Source organism: Oncorhynchus mykiss, chromosome 4 (assembly GCF_013265735.2).
Source record: "Oncorhynchus mykiss isolate Arlee chromosome 4, USDA_OmykA_1.1, whole genome shotgun sequence".
Lineage (NCBI taxonomy): Eukaryota > Metazoa > Chordata > Actinopteri > Salmoniformes > Salmonidae > Oncorhynchus > Oncorhynchus mykiss.
The window spans coordinates 8308891-8329094 of NC_048568.1; the positions used below are offsets into that span (position 1 = coordinate 8308891).

The 20204-nt window shown below is 43.9% G+C and overlaps 2 protein-coding genes across 2 annotated transcripts; one reads left to right on the plus strand and one right to left on the minus strand.

Moving 5' to 3' along the window:
• Nucleotides 1-593: 593 nt before the first annotated feature.
• Nucleotides 594-10801, minus strand: LOC110522025 (integrator complex subunit 7). The gene is made up of 20 exons (XM_021600086.2): nt 10592-10801; nt 10102-10231; nt 9762-9908; nt 9386-9523; nt 9138-9184; nt 8591-8790; nt 7935-8057; nt 6196-6313; nt 5661-5795; nt 5230-5327; nt 4764-5003; nt 4442-4579; nt 3710-3916; nt 2947-3141; nt 2631-2734; nt 2447-2515; nt 2118-2250; nt 1835-1933; nt 1453-1641; nt 594-1162 (listed from the first exon to the last, which is right to left on the minus strand). Exons 1-20 carry the CDS (start codon nt 10683-10685, stop codon nt 851-853), a joined length of 2916 nt encoding a protein of 971 aa, XP_021455761.1. The 5' UTR covers nt 10686-10801; the 3' UTR covers nt 594-850.
• A 54-nt stretch (nt 10802-10855) lies between these two features.
• On the plus strand, nt 10856-18124 carry LOC110522026 (denticleless protein homolog). Its single transcript, XM_021600088.2, has 15 exons — nt 10856-11040; nt 11375-11500; nt 11608-11700; nt 11930-11991; nt 12104-12224; nt 12590-12655; nt 13025-13140; nt 13252-13325; nt 13602-13705; nt 13969-14073; nt 15253-15365; nt 15512-15601; nt 16629-16767; nt 17037-17704; nt 17838-18124. The coding sequence occupies exons 1-15, from the start codon at nt 10989-10991 to the stop codon at nt 17901-17903; spliced, it is 1995 nt and encodes a 664-aa protein (XP_021455763.2). The 5' UTR covers nt 10856-10988; the 3' UTR covers nt 17904-18124.
• The last annotated feature ends 2080 nt before the right edge of the window (nt 18125-20204 follow it).

Genomic DNA, 20204 nt, shown 5'->3' on the forward strand with positions numbered 1-20204 from the left:
CATATGCCTATTCGGCCCATCACTGAAACTATTGTGGAATAAAAATTAATTGTACTTAACAACAACATATAATTGTGTTGAGTACAGAAAAAATATCACAAGGCAGAGTGCTACATACACAGTGCACTAAGTGGGTAACAGCAAATAAATTGATCAAAAGACTGTAGTCCATACTTGTAAGATTGCATTATTTCTACAAAGTACTCTTCCATTATATCGTTACCATTTGATTTTGTTTTGCAATGTTGACTTCACTATATTGTCACTGGTCGCCCCCTGCTGGTCTTATTTGGAACCACACCGAGTAAGGGGATAGTAAGTGGACATGGACCACTAGATTCACTGACAGTCAGGGGAACCCTATGGAGGTGCAGCCCTCCACCTAGAGAATTGAATGATTAAATGTTGCATAGTTGCATTCTTGTGCACTAACCTGCAGTAAGTAGATTTACTGACCATTTATTTCCAATATACAAGGCCTTTATCGAAAGCTAATAAAGGTACAGAGATATAATATAAATGGGAATTTGTCCTAGTGTCCCTAAACAGCATGACAACAATCGAGCCACAATCACACAAAGACTCACATTGCAGAGCTTCAATGAAATGTGGCCTTTAATAATTGACAGAATATTAGTAAACAGTCACCGGGAATTCTACAAGACAAGAAACCTCCTGGGGGGAGGTTCCTTCCTTTGTGACCACTAACCTAAGAAAAAATGGATAGGTGAAAGCTCACCAAGCCATTGCTCCTGCCTCTATTGCTCCAGTCCAGTCTTTTCAGATGAGCGTTGACGAAGGAAAGGAAACATACAAACAAGTTATGGGACAACACAATGGGTTAGAGGTATCACTGGAAGCGGGCATATACACTACTCCTCTGGGGGGCCGGGGCCGTCTCGGGCCTAGCCTGCTGAGCCTGTTGCTGCTGTTGCTGGTTGTGGCGGAGCTGCTGGGCGTAAGGGTCTTCCAGGGACTTGACCGACACAGTGGTCTTGGGCCCGGTCTTCCACTCGATGCCGCTCTCGTCCACAACTGAGGCCTCCACGTTGACCATGTGGCTGCCCAGGATGGAGAAGTTAAGCAGGAACTGGGTGCTGAAGTAGTCATTGTGCGGCTCCACCCGCTGCTCAATCTCATTGGTGTTGCTGTCCAGTGGAATCTGATGGGAAATTAAATATGCTGGTGGTTACATACTTTGGTATTGAGTTGTATTAATCAAATACAATTAATGAAGCTGAACCAGTGAGTTGTAATTTTTAGTCTAAATTAAGCTAAAAAAAAAGGGTCTAAAACCATAGTAGCTAGAGACATTGTAACTTTATAGGAAAAGCGTATGAGATATCCATCAACAGCCTCAACCGTTTAGAACAACAGACCAGTAGTGTGTAAGGTAAATAACCACTGCAATAATCACGACTAGGGCAGGTGGTGGGATAGGTGAAGAGTCACCTTGTATTCGGGTCCACCAGTCTTGCTCTGAAGAGTGGAGCTGACGTTGAGGCAGACAGACTGAATTTTGCGGAACAGTCCAGGGGTGGAGCCATGCTGCACCACGCCCTCCACCTTCAGAGTCAGCTGTTGGTTGTTTTGCACTGGGATTGGCTCGGTCGGGGTTCGAGGAGATGGGGAAAGAGCAAGCTGGGGAAAAAAAAAAAAAAACGTGAAATAAGTCAATCAATTTCAATGCAAAATACTACTTCTTCATGTTATTGCAAATCTAATATACATTTTACAGTGTACCAAATACCAACGCATCAAATGGCTCCTAAAGCAAGAACTGAGCTAAAGTAGTGTATTCCGAATAGTATTTTTTATTGCATTAGTTAGTTACCTTAATACTGGTTGACTGAAGCTTCTGGAAGAAGTACCTCTGGAAGGACAGTGGGACCTTAAGCAGAGCAATGACCGCATCACATAGACAACCTGTGTGCTACATAAACAAAAACAAATAGGTTAGCATTTTGTCATCCCATTCACTGACCAGCTGGAAGAAGCATCATTACAGGTTAATTAGGGCAAGCAACTGAAAACTGTCCAAGTAGTGGTTCTCAGTTTGTCAATTTTCTTCATTTGGTACCTAATGAACACAACCCTGGGTAGTTTGATGACCTCACCAGGTAAGAGACAGGAGGGTGCTTCCTGCTTAGGCCCTCCACTTCCTCCAGGACGTGGTTGAACACGGACATCATCCGCCTCTCATACTCGCTCTCTGTCTGCACTGAGCCCAGAGTCCCATAGTCCTGGAAACTGGAGGGCAGAACAGAGAGATATCCCATTTGCTTCAATAGAATTTTCAACTGAAATGTCCAGACTAAAGTAAACTCTTCAAGACAACACTTCCTGGAATACTACGTTAGGCTGCTGGTGTGGTAAGGAAAATAATCCCCTGAACATTACACAGCAATGAGTGAATAAGGTTGTTAGTCATATTAACAAGCTTTACCTGGCTGAATGTGGGTCCAGTATCAGAGCCTCGATGACATGGGAGACCAGCAAGCAGCTCTGTTGTTGTCTGTAGCCAACAGTTAAAGACATGTGAGAGGATTGTCAATGGAAGTGGTTTTAACTAAGATTTTACTAATGATTTAATGGGCAAGGCGTGTCCGTTCTCTTATGTTTAAGGATACAGTTCCACGTTACGGAGGGTGGCAGAGTCAGCGTCAAATGAGGATTGGTACAGGTCAGCGTAGCGGGCAGCAAGACTCCGGAACTCATCCATGGACACCCTCATCTGAGTTGGAGAAAGAAAATATAGAGATGTTTCTATATATCCATTGATGGAATAGATATCCGTGTTCATCCAGCCAGCCATTCATAACCCCCTTCTTCTGTACAGACTGACCCCCCAGTCTTACTGTATGGAGTAATGTTAGTACTACCATTCAATGGTTTTGAATTGACATTCAGAAATAGAATTTGAACTCAGTGTCCCTTCCCCTGTACCTGCATGGCGATGCGTCCGCAGCGCTGCAGCTCGTTGCCTGAGGTGAGGGCGATGGTGGTGGCAATGGCAGGGGGCGGGCTGGTCTTCAGGCTGTTGCAGGTGCAGATGAGCTGGGACAGGCCCTGGAGCGTGTCAATGCGCAGTTTCACAAAGTCACACTGGTACGACAGTGGGCTTAGGGGCGTGCTGGCAGCCTAGAGGTTGAGAGTTGACTTTCAATATTACCTAGCTCATTAACTGGATAGTTAAGCAGACTGGAAAGAACCATTGAACTCCAGTACTACCTGGCTAAAAGGATTCTGACAGGTTTAACAGCACATAAAAACAATACAGCAGGGTTGGGGTAAATTCACAATTCATTTCAGTCAATTCACAAAGTTAATTGAAATCCAATTCACGAATGGAAATATTTTCAACTCATGAAATTTCTATTCACTTCCGGAATGGACTGAATTTAAAACTTAAATTGACTGCAACCCTGCTGTATTTTCATTTAACTAGGCAAGTCAGTTAAGAACAAATTCTTATTTACAATTTTGGCCTAGGAACAGTGGGTTAACTGCCTTGTTCAGGGGCAGAACGACAGATTTATACCTTGCTAAATCGAATCCCCGAGCTCACAACCTTTCGGTTACTGGCCCTACGCTCTAACCACTAGGCTACCTGCCATATTGAAACCTACAATAGGGGCAAGTCAGTTGTTTACAGTTGATTTAAAAATTGATCCGTTGCCTTCCTATAAGCAGGTTGCCAGTCACTGACCGTGAGGGAGGCAATGCCCTTCTGGTAGGAGCGCAGGGCCTCGGCGATGGCCGTCATGGCGGCGCTGTAGTCTCCGTCCTCCAGGCCGTTCAGACACTGCTCGGCCTGGGAGAACTCCTTCAGACTATTGAGCCAGAAGTAGAAGTGCTCGGAGGCCACACGTGTCCGCAAGCTCTGGTACAGCTCGCTGGAGAACTCATGACAACCCTGCGAGGACAGAGGTCCAGACGAGATGTTATGGAGGCAGGCTGGCAAACAAAACACACAGGTCAGGACAGTAGGGTGGAAAAGCTTTTTCGAAACGTTTCCAAATACTGTGTTGAGGCGAGGCATCAGTATTAGTGACTAATGACTAAGGCCTGAATCCTAACCTGAGATCTGCGCGTGTTACTCGAGTTTTCACTAAAGTCTGTCATTGACCTCAATGCATGATTTAGGCGAGTGCCAAGTTAAGTGTGGGCATGTAGGATTCCAACCTAAATGAGCGCAGCACGGATATTCCCTATACATATCACAGTATATGTCTATGGGGATAATCCTTCAACAGGAAGCTTATATATATATATGTGCTTTATGCATTCATCTTTACATGGACTTACTTCAGAGAGATGTAGACTACAAGTGCCTGCTTTATTTTATTAGGTTAATTTGACAGGGACAATGCAGGTATCAACATTTCTGCAAATGTGCCAGATTTAATAAACCTTTACTTCCCGCAGACTAGAAACTCACCATGCGCGAGGCCTGCCGGGCTATACAGTACACCGTCCAGCCGTTGGCCACGTTCTCCAGCTGCTGCTTGATCACAGTCTTCACCTCTGCCGACAGGGACGACTGGCTAGCCACAAACACCACCGTCGCCAAGGAAACCTGCGGGGAGCAGAGGGGAGGTGATAACACAAACCAGATGTCAGTATCCAGTAGGTGGGATTCATGATTGGAGAACAGCTTTAAATTGTGTGGTAAAAAACAAACAAATGCATTTCATTTCAACAACTTTATTAGTCCCCTTAGGGCAATGACAGTTAGTATTAGGGCTTTGTGTATCTCTCACCAGGAGCTCCTGTTGCTTGTCAGTGGACGAGTGGCTGGCCACCCGGTAGAGGTCCACAAGATCCCCCAGCATGCCCTCTCCTAGCACAGGCAACTGAGTGGCGATGGCCGCCAGGGCGTGGCACATCAGCACGCGGGAGGGGTCGCGGGCCAAGTGCAGCTGGCACAGCAGGAACTCCACCGCTGATTGGCTGAGGTGGGGGCGACTCTTCAGCAGCTGGACCAATGACGTGAGAGCCGTCTGGGGAGTGAGAGGGAAACACACGGAGTGAGGAAAAGAATGAGTACACAATTACAACAAATGTGTTATAACTGTTTATTACAGATTTGTAAACCTATCTATAAACTAACAGTTAATAAATTACAGCGTTCACATGGCCGTTTATACGACTACTGAGTAAGCCAAGCATCTTTTCCCCTCACTGTACGAGTAATGTATAGACATATGGGTCCTGGGTGCTACCCACCTTGAGTGTGGCCTGAGCTCTGGGGCTGTCATCCTGACTGCAGAGCACCAGCAGAGACTCCAACCCCATCACTGTGTCCTGCTCCAGCTGCATCATGTCTGGAGAGGAAAAGCAGGACAATAAGTCAGTGAAAGCATTAAAAATATATATATTTTTGCAAAGAACAAAACACCGCATTTAAAGAAATGGATGAGATGTAATTGTATTGCTGAAAAACCCAAATACTGTACAGGTAATCTGTGAAGGCCCTTGAAGACCTTTGAGTGAATCAAACCCTTTTTTTACCATGAATTAGTCCCCTACTGGAAGTTTTTCTAAGGTAAGCCCCATTTTAAAATGCCTGTGAAGTCCTGTGATGGTCAGGTAGCTAATGAAAGATGAGTAAGAGGACATCAAATACCACTAAGTGGTACCCTATACCCAGCGCCCACCTTTCTCTGGACATGAAATAGCGATGTTAGCGAGTACAGTGACTCCATGGGCAGCGACAGCCAGGTTGCTGTGGTAACAGCATTCCTGCACCAGCTTAACCAGGTCAGTGAGCCGGGGAGGGGCGGAAGCACCACCTGAGGGGTAGAAAGGAGGAATGTTTTGGGAAGTTCTGAACTCAACTTGAGTACTTGACTGAATGTTCCCAACATCGCAAAGCCCCAAAACAGCAGGGCCCGTAATCACAAAGAGTCTCAGAGTGGGAGTGCTGATATAGGATCAGTTTTGCCCTTTAGATCATATGAATAAGATTCTATGGACAAATTACACCTGATTCTAAATTAGCACTCATACGCCGAGACATATTTTGAATGTGGGCCAAGAGCTTAAAGCGATGCATGGTTAAACTTAAGAAAAACATTGTTTTAATTGAAAGTAAATGTGTCTTACGATTGATTGCCTGTACTGAAAGTCAGGCAATATTGCATTATACTGTACCTGTTCCAGGGTTGAAGTACTGTTTGCATTATACTGTACCTGTTCCAGGGTTGAAGTACTGTTTGATGGCGATGGTTCCAGAGAGGGTTGAGAGAACAGACAGCATGCCCAGCTTCAGGCTGTTGTAAGGGCTACTCAGGGCACACTCACACAGGGTCTACACACAGAGGAATAACCATTTATTTAATGCACTGCAACGAAAATAAATTAACACAGTATCATGAAAACATGGATTATCCTCAAAATACCCACTGAATGAATTCCCTACTTGCAGTTTGATTATGGAGGAATAACTTGCAGGTACATTACCAGTCAAGTTTGGGTTCTTTATTTTTACTATTTTCTACATTGTAGAATAATAGTAATGAAATAGCACATTTGGAATCAAGTAGTAACCAAAAAAAAGTGTTAAACAAATCAAAATATATTTTAGATTCTTCAAAGTAGCCACCCTTGGCCTGGATGACAGCTTTGAACTCTCTTGGCATTCTCTCAACCAGCTTCATGAGGTAGCCACCTGGAATGCATTTCAATTAACAGGTGTGCCTTGTTAAAAGTTCATTTGTGGAATTTCTTTCCTTCTTAATGCGTTTGAGCCAATCAGTTGTGTTGTGACATGGTTGGGGTGGTATACTGAAGATAACCCTATTTGGTAAATTACCAAGTCCATATTATGGCAAGAAACATCTCAAATAAGCAAAAAGGAATGACAGTCCATCATTACTTTAAAACATGAAGGTCTGTCAATCCAGAAAATGTCAAGAACTTTGAAAGATTCTTGAAGTGTAGTCACAAAAACCAACACGTGCTATAATGAAACTGGCTCTCATGAGGACCGCCACAGGATAGGAAGACGCAGAGTTACCCCTGCTGCAGAGGATAAGTTCATTAGTTACCAGCCTCAGAAATTGCAGCCCAAATAAATACTTTGGAGTTTAAGTAACAGACACATCGAAACATCAACTGTTCAGAGGAGACTGTGTGAATCAGGCCTTTGCTACAAAGAAACCACTACTAAAGGACACCAATAAGAAGAAAAGACTTGCTTGGGCCAAGAAACATGAGCAATGGATATTAGACCGGTGGAAATCTGTCCAAATTTGAGATTTTTGGTTCCAACCGCCTTGTCTTTGTGAGACGCAGAGTAGGTGAACAGATGATCTCTGCATGTGTGGTTTCCACCGTGAAGAATGGAGGAGGTGATGGTGCTTTGCTGGTGACACGGTTGGTGATTAATTTAAAATTCAAGGCACACAACCAGCATGGCTACCACAGCATTCTGCAGTGATACGCCATCCCATCTGGTTTGCGCTTAGTGTGATTATGACCCAACACACCTCCAGGCTGTGTAAGGGCTATTTGACCAAGAAGGAGAGTGATGGAGTGCTGCATCAGATGACTTGGACCCCACAATCACCCAACCTCAAACCAGTTGAGATGGTTCGGGATGAGTTGGGCCGCAGAGTGAAGAAGAAGCAGCCAACAAGTGCTCAGCATATGTGGGAACTCCTTCAAGACTGAAAAGCATCCCAGGGGAAGCAGGTTGAGAGAATGCCAAGCGTGTGCAAAGCTGTCATCAAGGCAAAGGGCACCTACTTTGAAGAACCTCAAATATATTTAGGATTTGTTTAAAGATTTTTTGGTTACTACATGATTCCATGTGTGTTATTTCCTAGTTTTTATGTCTTCATTATTATTCTACAATGTAGAAAAACCCTTGAATGAGTAGGTGTACAAACTTTTGGCTGGTACTGTATGTGTGGGACATAAGACCCCACCTGAGTGTTTTCTCTGTTCCAGAGATGGGGGGCTTTTTTAGCCAGGAGCTTCAAGTCCTGGATAGCCAATCTCTTGACTGCTTTCCTGGGGTCCTCCTTCAGATATTGGAGAAGCAGCTGTAACTGCAGACAGTAGGGGAAAATAGACTAGCCATTAAACATTATTCAAAGCCTTCTACAGATCTCTCAGATTCTTGAGCTCAGGAGAGGAATTTAGATTTTATAGCCTGGGTGGATGCCACAGTATACATCTGCATTAGCAATTTCCACTGTTGCTAAGCTTTGCTGTCATCTGGGCTTCAGAGTTGCAGGTGATATTAAGAAGTCACTTGTCACTCAAATTCTACACGTGGAGATCTGTTTGTATGATTGTTTTGGATGAAATGCACTCAGTCTGTGCTGTGGTGTCAACTGTCATACCAAATAGGGTCCAGCTGCCAAAAATTGTCTGAGTTGTGTACTAATGGGATTCTAATGTCCATTAGTGTCTGGGGAGAGACTGAGGATTTTCCTGACCAGCATCCCATTGACAGCACGACTAGCCAAAATCTAAAACTGACTTTTACCTTAATTTTAACCAATTTGAAAATGTAATATCAGTTTGCACGCCAGCCACGTCCCCATAGTTATCCCCTAGTGTCTGTTACTATAGCTACCTGTTTGGGGATGTCAATGAGCGAGGAGGCGGCCAGCTGGGTGAAGGTGTGCAGGGTGACAATGACCATGGGGGTGGAGGGGTAGGAGGTGACCAGCTGCTGCAGCAGCTCTCGGCTGCTAGAGGCCAGGCTGGCATTGTGGTGCATGTGCTGCAACATAGGGATCAGCTTCAGTTTCAGGTCCACCGGGGTGTCCAGACCTGGAGAGGAAGAAGAGCGTAGTGATAGCACGGCCCAGTGGGAGATCAACTGGGTAATGTTCAGTTGGCACGAAATGGAAGAAAAAGTTCAGAAACCCGAAGGTACTATCTGAACTTGTCCAATAACAAAACGCTTGCATTGGTTTGTTGCAAAATGTGTTGCTACAGTGTAGACTAATGAACATGACCCTGGATGCTTCACTTAAAAGGAATTGCATGGCCTTTTCTTCTCTACAACACCACCAATGTGCTTGGTCAGTTGCTTGTAAATAACTAAACACAAATTTCACAGAATGTAATATGATTCTGCACAAGATGTTCACATGATACTAGAGACATTATGTTACCTTGAATCATTTCACTGATTTTGTTGCAAATCCCAGCTGCAAAGTCTCTACAGATTGAAAGGGACAAAGAACAGAACATGTTCAATGAGTCAGACACTGAATACATCCTTATTCCTCTTTCCTGGATGGGGCATAGAACAAAACAATTCTCAACAGTTTGCAAGGGATTAAGCCAAGTTAAAATCATGACAGTTTGGGCAGACAACATAGACCACATTGAAACTTATCTCAAACAGAGACCCACTTACTTCGACTGTGCAGAGAAGCAGGCCGATGCAAAAATGGCGGCCTCTACTTCGACGTTGTCATGAGAATCCAGACTTTGGTGAACGCTGTGATGGGCATTCTTCCTTTCCGGGATGATAGTGGCCAAACTGCCAAGCATCCTTCATAATTTTTGTTTTTTGAATTTAAAAAACAGGACAAAACACAGAGAATTAGAAATCATGTAAGTGAAGATGATTGAGTCTTTACAAAGAAAAATAAAAGCTTGGTTCTCTGAAATGTGAGACTAACGATGACCACCATGCAAATCTGCAACACAGCCACTGTGTGGAATGTGGATTTAACCACCATCATAAGATATCAAACCCGAAATGGAAAGAGAAGTGCACGCTATGGCACCTGAGAGTGATGGCTCTGGCCACAGGGTCATTGCTGTGGATGACAGAGAATACCCTCTTGACAAACTCGTCCACGTTAAGGATCTTCTCCAGGTGCTTCTCGCTCTGTTGAGTCACCTTCAACACACAGAGGCGCAGAAAGTTGTTCCTGAAAGAGGGGAGAGGTATGTTTATTTATTACAGTAGGAGGACAATACGGTCAAAACTCACTCTGGTTAGCTGCCTTGGAACGATTGAGGCAGAGGTTTATGCATTTTAATACATATCAGTAACGACAAGTGAAAAGTGCATTTATGATTTGGCAGAGTAATGTCTAGTTGAAATGTCACAATTCTCTGTACCCAAGCCTGAAGATATCTGCCAGTTTCAGAAAAGCAGAGTTGATGAGGATGGGGAAAGGGTACTTCTGGAAGAGTTTGGGGAAGAGGACCACTGCTTCACATTGTTCCCCAAGCTTCCCAGACCGCAAACCTGTAACAAATGACAGAAATTCAGTCAAACATGTAGATTTATCAGTGTACACAGATCTGGAAGGACAACTTCAGTTCCATCCCCTGTAGCCATATGCCTAACTGACAAACGTCTGAATGCAGTTCAAGTTTGCTCGTCACTGAGGCGAAAACCTAGCGTTCGCTACTAAGAAGCTAGCTTTCTTGTTATTTTAATTGTAACTAACAAATGTGCCGTTGTGTGCCCTTGAATGCATGAACTTCCGGGGATACATGACACAGAACAGTTGTTTCAAATGTTAAGCTGTTAAACTAGTTTCGCATTGATAAGGATAACAAATGGCTAGCCACCTAGCTTGTTGCCAGCCGGCTAACTACACACCTTTGTCCAACTCCATGAGAGCTGAATTAGCATCCAATTCTTGTTCCCCATAACCGGCCTCTGACAAGAATGACCTTGCAGTAGAAAGCGACATTGTTTATATTTTAGACTTCACGTGAAACAACTGTATGTTATATTTTAAAGTATTAGTTCAGCCACCGGATATAGCTAACGTGTTCCGTTCGGCCCAGAGGCATTAAGAGACGTAATACAGGAAGTATAACATTTCCAACCAATCAGCGAGCGCGACGCAACATTAGCGGGAGATTCGTCTCTTCTTTCAGTTCATTAGTTCGCGGGAAAGGGGAGAAACAAACAGAAGATCACAGCACAGGAATTGCTCTGACGAATAGAAATAGTTTTTTAAAAATCGTCTGGCTTCGGCTGAGTTAGAGAAATGCTTTTTCGCTCCATTGTTGACAGAGGAGTCCGTAAACGGAGGCGCAATGGTAAGAATGTTAATGTAGACAGTAGTCTGCCTTCAATGTTTCTAGGCAGCTATAGCACAGATAGAACAATGAGAAAGATATTTGGCTATAGCTAGCTAGTTAGCCAAAGTTAGTTAGTTAACTAGCTCAGCTGTGTTTACTTCAGCATTGTTGGCTGCTAGGCTGGCCATTTTGTGATGCTAATGGATGGATGGGTGGATATTGTTGTGGGGAAGTGGCTAGCGTTAACAAATAGCTAAGGAGGTCCTTGGCGGTTCCTGGGGATGGATATCACACACGGTTTTCGCTGCATGTTTCATAGTGGTTGTATTTGTTGTTTCCTCTTCTCCACCAGACCTCAGCCCAAAGTACCCGTTGTCCTCCCTGCTGAACGGCTACCAGTGTGCACGGCATGATGAACACATCTCATACGGGAACATGGGGGTAGCCGTGCCCCCTTTTGGATGCGCCTTCTCTACAGGTAATACAGGAAGTACTCTACTGTATGCCTATGAAGGCGTTAACCATGAACCACTGTCCCGATGTCCTGTTTTCTTCTGTTAACCACTTCTTTTCCTGTCGTTTTAGCTCGAGGGTTGCAGAGTGTATTTGCTGTGGCCAACGAGGAGGGTGTCTTGAGGCTCTACAACACAGATAACAGACAGAGTCCAGTCCTGAAAGGTAACTTATCACCTGAGTGGCAAAACCACATGACCAACAGAGTAATTCAAGCATCTTGTTTTTTGGGCTGAGACAACAGATGATATGATAATGCACCCATATTATGCAGACCGCCTAGCCATTGCAGCTCTCTGAATCTCCAGCCTAGCTTGCCTTGTTTTAGGACCATAACTCATTAAATGTCATTAGATGCCAATTGGGGTATAAACTTTATTTTGCTATTCCATAGAATGGATGGCACACGAGAATGCTGTCTTTGACCTTGCTTGGGTGCCAGGGGAGGCTAGCTTGGTGAGTAGGATAAGTTTTCCCTGATTGACCACTGTGTGTGATGTGAAACAGACTACTACTTTCTATAGACGTGTTAGAAGATGCATGATAAAATGTTGTGTATTTCCATCAGGTGACTGCATCAGGTGATCAGATGGCCAAGCTGTGGGACGTGGCATCGGGGGAACTCCTTGGCAGCTTCAAGGGGCACCAGTGCAGCCTCAAATCTGTTGCATTCACACAGCAGGAGAAAGGTCATTTTCATATCAATTCAATAACTTTATTGTCCTAGAGCGGCAGCACATGATACATTAAAAACGAAGCCATATATATATATAAGTATGTTTCCTGAATGCAGAGACATGGCTTTGAGTGAATGGTCTTTCAGATTTATTGTGTGTGTGTATACCCATGCCTAAAAGGTTTTTTATTATAGGCATCATCACAGAACAGCTTGACAATTCATCTACTGAGAACAAAACTCTCCTTAAACAGCTGCTGCAGAGTTTCTGTTTTTCACCAGGGGAGCCTGTGCTTTTTATTTTAGGCCACTGCACACTTTGTTGTTTGTGCCCGAAAACTTCTTAGTAACCATGCAAACTTCTCTCTTCTCCAACAGCTGTGTTCTGTACTGGGGGCCGAGATGGGAATATTATGGTCTGGGACACCAGGTGCAGCAAAAAAGGTAAGGACAGATATGAAAGTGATTACTGTTTTCTTTAGTGTAAACAGTATGTTTGAAATCGATAGGTTAGTCGTTGCATATTTTGTATCTTAAATCTTTCAAAAGTTAGAATATTTCAGTGAGTAAAGCCAGGACTAAAATCTTGGGTAATTGAGCCTAATGCTCTATTAAGTTCTAGGCTGAGACGTTACAGGCAAGTCTATGGGCCAAATGTCCGCTCCAGAAATTGTGATCAGTCACAAGAAAATCTGTGCACCGGAACAAAGTTCCTTGTTAGTTGTTACAGACTGTTGACAGATGCTGCGATCCCAGTTATGTGTGTCTATCTACGAGAGATTGAGTGGGTAATGGTGTTTGTTTTCCCTTCAGATGGATTCTACAGGCAGGTGAAGCAGATCAGCGGGGCTCACAATAAGACGGATAGAAACACACCCTCTAACACGAAGAAGAGACGCTCAGGCACACGTGGCATGGCCCCCTCTGTGGTTAGTAGTAAAACTGATCCAGTGTCAGTTTTATTGTTCTCTTCATACTGATTATAGTTCAGGACTGGGATATTAAGAGCAAATCTGAAATCTGTTCTCCATGTCTTGTAGGACTCCCAGCAGAGTGTCACTGTGGTGCTGTTCCGTGATGCACACACCCTCATCTCTTCAGGAGCTGTTGATGGGTAAGAAATCTGATGTTTAATACTTCAATGCTACTGAGCAGTGCTGCGCTGCTCTGGTTACGTACTGCGCTGGCCAGTTTACGTATCTGACACAGTTGCTGAACCTGGCTGAAAAGGACATTGAAAGGATAACATCTGAGCCAGTATGGTTTGGATTGGCACGATGGTGTGACAAGCTTATTAAACATCTAGATGACTGTCATAGGGATGTATGTGAAGCCAGCACCACAAAGAACGATTCTTACTTTCGAATGTGATGTTTTTCCTTTTAACCAGGATAATCAAGATGTGGGACCTTCGGAAAAGCTACACTGCATACCACCACGACCCCATACCACTCCAGGTGTACCCGTACCCAGGCTCCAGCACACGAAAGCTAGGTGGGTTTTCTCAAACATGACTCATATTCTTGATAATTGTATCCTTCCTTCCTTGGAATAGGCTAATTTCTTATAAGATATTACTGGATTGGTGAAGCTACTGTCTGGAACTCATCCTTTCATCAAAGTAAAGTAAAGATCAGTGAATTCTGTAAAGGAATGAAGGAAGCAGTTTACAAGTATTCAAACATGTTGTTGTTTAAAAAAGTGTTTGTTTCATAGAGTAGCACAAGTGTAGGACCTGACCTGTGTTCTCTGGGTAGGTTACTCGGGGCTGGTGTTGGACTCCACCGGCTCCAACCTGTTCTCCAACTGCATCGACGACAACATCTACATGTTTAACGTCAGTGGATTGAAAACCACTCCAGGTAAACAAATGCCTTCTGCATGTCATTCTATTTATATGGCCACGTCCATCAAAAGCATGGCTGCATTCAGCCCATGACTTTGTTTTATGGCAAGTTACTCTAATGCATCTGTATAGTCTCCCATCCATTCACATTAAGCTCCTGCATGCCATTACATTTTTTTTATGTCACTACCACTGTTTTCCACCAGGTGGGGCTGCACACTACTGGTTGAAACAATTTTATATATGAGAAGCTGTCAGATAGGCAAAAATGCCATACTTTGGGAAGATTTATTTGCTTGAATAGCTAGTTCAACTGCATGTGCCAACACCGTCATAATGAATGTGGCTACTATCATTTGGCTAACGTCTCCTCTCCTGAAACTATTCCCCAGGTCGTTGCTGTAAAATGAGAATGTGTTCTAGTCAACTTGCCTGATAAAATGAATAACAATATAACGTGCCAAACAAGTATGGTATTAAACCGTCTTTACAATGGCCCAGAGGTTGTTAAACAGACAGGTTGGGTACAGTGTATACAGGAGACTGTCTGACTGAAAGAGATGAGAAACACCTCGGTGTTTGTGTTCTTAATGAGTCATCTAAGCCTGGGATGTGTTCATTAGGACATGCAAAGGATTTTTTAAATTATTTTTTTAAGTTAGTGGAAAGCAAAAATGTGCGGTTCTTATTTACTCCGCTGTCTACTGTTCGGTGCCTAATGAACACCACCCTGGTATTTTTACCCACTAGCTGAGACTGGGTGCTGCACTGCTGGGTGTGAGGTCTTTATTCCGACACTAGTCAAGAATGTAGCCCAGGGGGCTCTAACTTACAATGTGACCAGTCCTTTGACCGAACAGGAAGTAATATGTGTGTTGACTGGAGTGTCTCCTCAGCAGGGCTCTACAGTGCGACCAATTTACACGCATGTGTGACCTGAATTTTATTTAGGAGCACCATTGCACCTAGAAAAATTAAGGATTCTAGATTTAATATTGTAAATATTTTTCATTGTGCTCCTACTTTTTTTTCAACTTGGGCACAAAAATTGTTCTTAGTTGAGCCCTGCTCCTCAGGATGATATTTATTTAGTTACGTTGACCACTTTTTGTGTACTCGCCCTGTGTACTCTGAACAACAATGTCTGGTTATGTGCACATTATTTCTGATGTTCTAACATGTCTTTCTTTTTCAGTGGCAGTCTTCGCTGGTCACCTAAACTCCTCGTTTTACGTCAAGTCCACTGTTAGCCCAGACGACCAGTTCCTGGCTAGTGGCTCAAGTGACCATCATACATACATCTGGAAGGTGAGCTGACATTTAGATTTACCCAATCCAGGGAAAACCTTTGAAAAGCAGACTGATGGACGATTGCTGACAAATTAACATGCTTTGACTATTTAATAACTATTATATCCATGCATTTTATAATGTGTCTTAACCTCCTATTTCAGATCTCCGACCCAAAGCAGGTTCCTATGATGCTTCAGGGCCATAAGCAGGAAGTGACCTCCATCGCGTGGTGCCCAACAGATTTCACAAAGGTGAGATCTAAGATTTTGTCTATGTTCACATAGCCAGCATGATTTCAGATGGTTTGTGTTAAGAATGTTATTCTTATCAAATCAAACTTTGTCACATGCGCCGAATACAACAAGTATAGATAGACCTTACCATGAAATGCTTACTTACAAGCCCTTAACTAACATTGCAGTGCAATAAGCATTAAGAACATTTTTACTGAATAAACTAAAGTAAAAAATAACAAGGCTATATACAGAGGGGTACCGATACAGTCAGTGTGCGGGGGTACAGGTTAGTCGAGGTAATTTGTACATGTAAGAAGGGGTGAAGTGACTATGTGGGGGGGTGTCAATGTAAATAGTCCGGTGGCCATTTGATTAATTGTTCAGCAGTCTTATGGCTTGGGGGTAGAAGCTGTTAAGGAGACTTGGTCCTAGATTTGGCGCTCCGGTACCACTTGCCGTGTGGTAGCAGAGAGGAAAGTCTATGACTTGGGTGACTGGAGTCTCTGACAATTTTTGGGGCTATCCTCTGACACTGCATATTATATAGGTCCTGGATGGCTGGAAGCTTGACCCCAGTGATGTATCGGCCGTACGCACTACCCTCTAATGTCTTACGGTCAAATGCTGAGCAGTTGCCGTATCAGGCGTGATGCGGTCAGGATGCTCTCGATGGTGCAGCTGTAGAACTTTTTGAGGATCTGGGGACCCATGCAAAACTTTTCAGTCTCCTGAGGGGGAAAAGGTGGTGTGTCCTCTTCATGACTGTCTTGGTGATGTGGACACCAAGGCACTTGAAACTCTCCACCCGCTCCACTACAGCCCCGTCAATGTTAATGGGGGCCTGTTCGGCCCGGCCCGCCTTTTCCTGTAGTCCACAATCAGCTTTTTTTTGTCTTGCTCATGTTGAGGGAGAGGTGGTTGTCCTGGCACCACACTCCGTTCACCATTGAAACAATGATGTGTGCAGCATTCAGTCTGGCTTAACCAGGCTAGGTGAGGTGCAAATTGGGGCCCTGTGTAATCTCATGCTCTGTCTTGTCAGATTGCTTCCTGCTCTGACGACAACACCGTACGGATCTGGCGTCTGGACCGGGGGACGGATGGAGCAAAGTCCTCTGTCGGAGAGGCCAATCTGGTGGGCTGGGCATATCCTAAACCTGCCACCACCGTGTCCATTCCAAGTGAGTATCGCTACTGCTGCTATTTATCAGCAGAGGGTACATGACATTTTTGACATGCCGATCAATGAGGGAATTAGATAGGACATTAATAAAATGGCCTGATGAAGATGGGGAATATCTGGAATTTCGTATCCAATGCAGTGGTTACCATCCTTAATTGTTTTTACTGGTCTGTGTAGCCAAACAATAACAAAGATGACTACCTCCAATGCTTCTTGAACAAGCGGAACTCTTTGGATTGAAACTGAAACTCTGCTTCTCTCTCTAAGGGCCTTTGAACCACATGGAATCCACCCCAGCCAAGAGTCCCCAGGCAGGGAGTCTGGGGGCCCTGTCCTCCCCCCAGCCTGCTGCCTGCTCCGGTAGTAGAGCCGACGTGCCTCTACCCTCCAGCACCACCACCTTCTCCACCCTTCAGGGTGCTAAAGCCACCCTCCTATGCCAGAAAACACCCTCATCCATCAGGAACTGGTTTTCCCGAACCCCCGGGTCTCCTTGGGGACAGGTCACCTCTCCTCTCCACACAGTGCTCAGCCCCCAGGGCCCAACCGGTACTACTCCCTCGGAGAGGAGGGCCAAGCGCCGACTGGAGACGGGTGACTGTGGGGCAGCAGGGGGCTGCGATGGTGCAGGGGAGTGCAACTGCATTACGGAGCTCTACCCCGCAGCCAAGAGCAGCCGAGGACTGGCAGGCATGTGCCGCCCCAGCCAGGAGCCACCTCAGGCGGGCACAGAGAGGAGTGAGGCCTGGGAAGGAGCAGACCTCCAGGTGGAGGACCCATCCACACAGGCAGACAAGGAGAACCACTCTCCAGGTGGGGCAGACTGGTTGTCAGTGATGAGCCAGAGGCTGAGGAAGGGTGCGGGAAACACCAGCAGCATTCCCAGAAGCCCCATTGCCTGCAAGAGGCGAGATGGCAGGATGCCCACCTCACCGGTATGCACAAGTTGACCTGAAATTAGTGATGTTACAGTATGACCAGGATTGGCTCCCAATGTAGAACAAACACTGATGGCTCTAACTGCATAATATGGTACCTGTTGTCATTTATCTTTCTCTTCTCTCTCAGGCAATGCGCTCTCCACGATCCATGCAGAAAATATCCTCCTATTTCCGGCAAAAGACTTTGGAGTAATCAGTTTGGATTGAAATTGTGCTCTCAGTGCTGAGTGAGAGCACAATATATGTATTTTAATTGGGATCACTGTTCAACTGAGAAATATTTTTAAAGATGCATTTATACAGTATCAGTCAAAAGTTTGGACTGCTCATTCAAGGTTTTTTATTTTTTTATTTATTTTTTTACTGTTTTCTACATTGTAGAATAATAGTAAAAACATCAAAACTATGAAATAACAAATGGAATCATATCGTAACCAAAACAGTGTTAAACAAATCCAAATTTATTTGAGATTCTTCAAAGTAGCCACACTTTGCCTTGATGACAGCTTTGCACTCTCTTGGCATTCTCAACAAGCTTCATCTGGAATGCTTTTTCAACAGTCTTGAAGGATTTCCCACATGCTGAGCAAATGTTGGCCGCTTTTCCTACACTCATCCCAAACCATCTCAATTGGGTTGAGGTCCGGTGATTTGTGGAGTCCAAGTCATCTGATGCAGCACTCCATCGCTCTCCGTATTGGTCAAATATCCCTTACACAGTCTGGGGGTGTGTTGGGTCATTGTCCTGTTGAAAATCAAATGATTGTCCCACTAAGCCCCAACCAGATGGGATGGCGTCTCACTGCCGAATGGTAGCCATGCTGGTTGTGTGCCTTTTTGAATTCTAAATAAATCACTGACAGTGTCAGCAGCAAAGCACTATCACACCACCTCCTTCACGGTGGGAACCACACATGCAGAGATCATCCGTTCACCTACTCTGCATCTCACAAAGACATTGCAGTTGGAACCAAATATCTCAAATTTGGACTCATCAGACAAAGGACAGATTTCCACTAGTCTAATGTCCATTGCTCGTGTTTTTTGGCCCAAGTAAGTCTCTTCTTATTGGTGTCCTTTTTAGTAGTGTTTTTTTTCTTCAGCAGCAGCAATTTGACCATGAAGGCCTGATGTTACACCTTCTCCTCTGAACAGTTGATGTGTCTGTTACTTGAACTCTGTGACGCATTTATTTGGGCTGCAATCTGAGTGCAGTTAAGGCTAGTAACTCTAATGATCATATCTTCTGCAGCAGAGGTAACTCTGGGTCTTCCTTTTCTGTGGCGGCCCTTATGAGAGCTAGTTTCATCATAGCGCTTGATGGTTATTCATATTTCTTCATTTTCACAGGATTGACTGACCTTCATGTCTTACAGTAATGATGGACTGTTTATTTGTGCTTATTTGAGCTGTTCTTGCCATAATATGGGCTTGATCTTTTTGTTTAACACTTTTTTGGTGTGTTATTTCATAGTTTTGATGTCTTCTCTATTTTTTTACTATTTTCTACATTGTAGAATGATAAAGAAAACCCTTGAATGAGCAGGTGTGTCAACTTTTCACTGGTATTGTATATATGTGGGTTGATTCTTAACCTCTAAATACTCAATGGGTACAATATAGCGTATCCTTAAAACAGGTTGTTCGCTCAACATAGAAGACAAACTTTTGAGTTTCCTCGTCTCATGTCTTTATTTTGTGCATTAACTTTGTATACTTGGTGTGGCTTTTTCTGCCATCAGTTTATTCATTTGTATGAGATATTGTATAAGTTCTGTGAAAATGTGGATTTTGTGTGTGTATATACATTAACTTTGATTATTGCTTGTATAAACTGACTTTAGCCAAAGTTGCTGTGTCTTTCTGAACTTTTCATTGATTAAATACCATCACCTTGGCATACAACTTTGGAGTGGTACAGATCTAGGATCAGCTTTTCCTCCCTTAACCATTAGTGGGTGAAATTCTTCACCTAACACCGTTCATGTCATGTTTGAATTCCAGTGTTGGCTCCCCATACTGAATAATTAGCTGTGTCACTACCACGTCACGCTACAATTCATGAAGTGACCATGGGACTGGAATTAGTACTAGAGAAGTATGTCAGATTTCACTACCAAATATTTAGATTTTGCAGAAAGCATGTCCCTAGACAACAATACTTGTAAAATAAAAAATGTTAAGAGGCAACTTTGTTGTTGTTGGTATCATAGAAACATGTCTATGGTACTGTGTACTGCATTTCTCGTTAGGTTTACAGCCCCATGCAATGCTGTTCATCAGTAAAAGGTTTCCAACACTGGTCTCCAACCTGTTTTTACTGTATACTTTCCCCCTCTGTTGTTTTAACCTGACACCAAAGGTTATTTGTCACATGCTTCGTACACAACAGGTGTAGACTAACTGAAATGCTTACTTACGGGCCCTTCCCAACAATGCAGAGAGAAATAATAGATAATGAATGACACAATTTCATTCATTTAGCAGACACTCT

Excerpts from the sequence above, each read along its gene's own strand:
- LOC110522025 (XM_021600086.2), bottom strand. The coding sequence starts at position 10,685 with ATGTCGCTTTCTACTGCAAGGTCATTCTTGTCAGAGGCCGGTTATGGG. Across the intron at positions 8,791-9,137 it reads AATCAGTGAAATGATTCAAG|GTCTGGACACCCCGGTGGAC; the intron begins GTAACATAATGT and ends CTTCCTCTCCAG. Across the intron at positions 2,516-2,630 it reads ACCCTCCGTAACGTGGAACT|ACAACAACAGAGCTGCTTGC; the intron begins GTATCCTTAAAC and ends TGTTGGCTACAG.
- LOC110522026 (XM_021600088.2), top strand. The coding sequence starts at position 10,989 with ATGCTTTTTCGCTCCATTGTTGACAGAGGAGTCCGTAAACGGAGGCGC. Across the intron at positions 11,501-11,607 it reads TGGATGCGCCTTCTCTACAG|CTCGAGGGTTGCAGAGTGTA; the intron begins GTAATACAGGAA and ends CTGTCGTTTTAG. Across the intron at positions 17,705-17,837 it reads GCAGGATGCCCACCTCACCG|GCAATGCGCTCTCCACGATC; the intron begins GTATGCACAAGT and ends CTTCTCTCTCAG.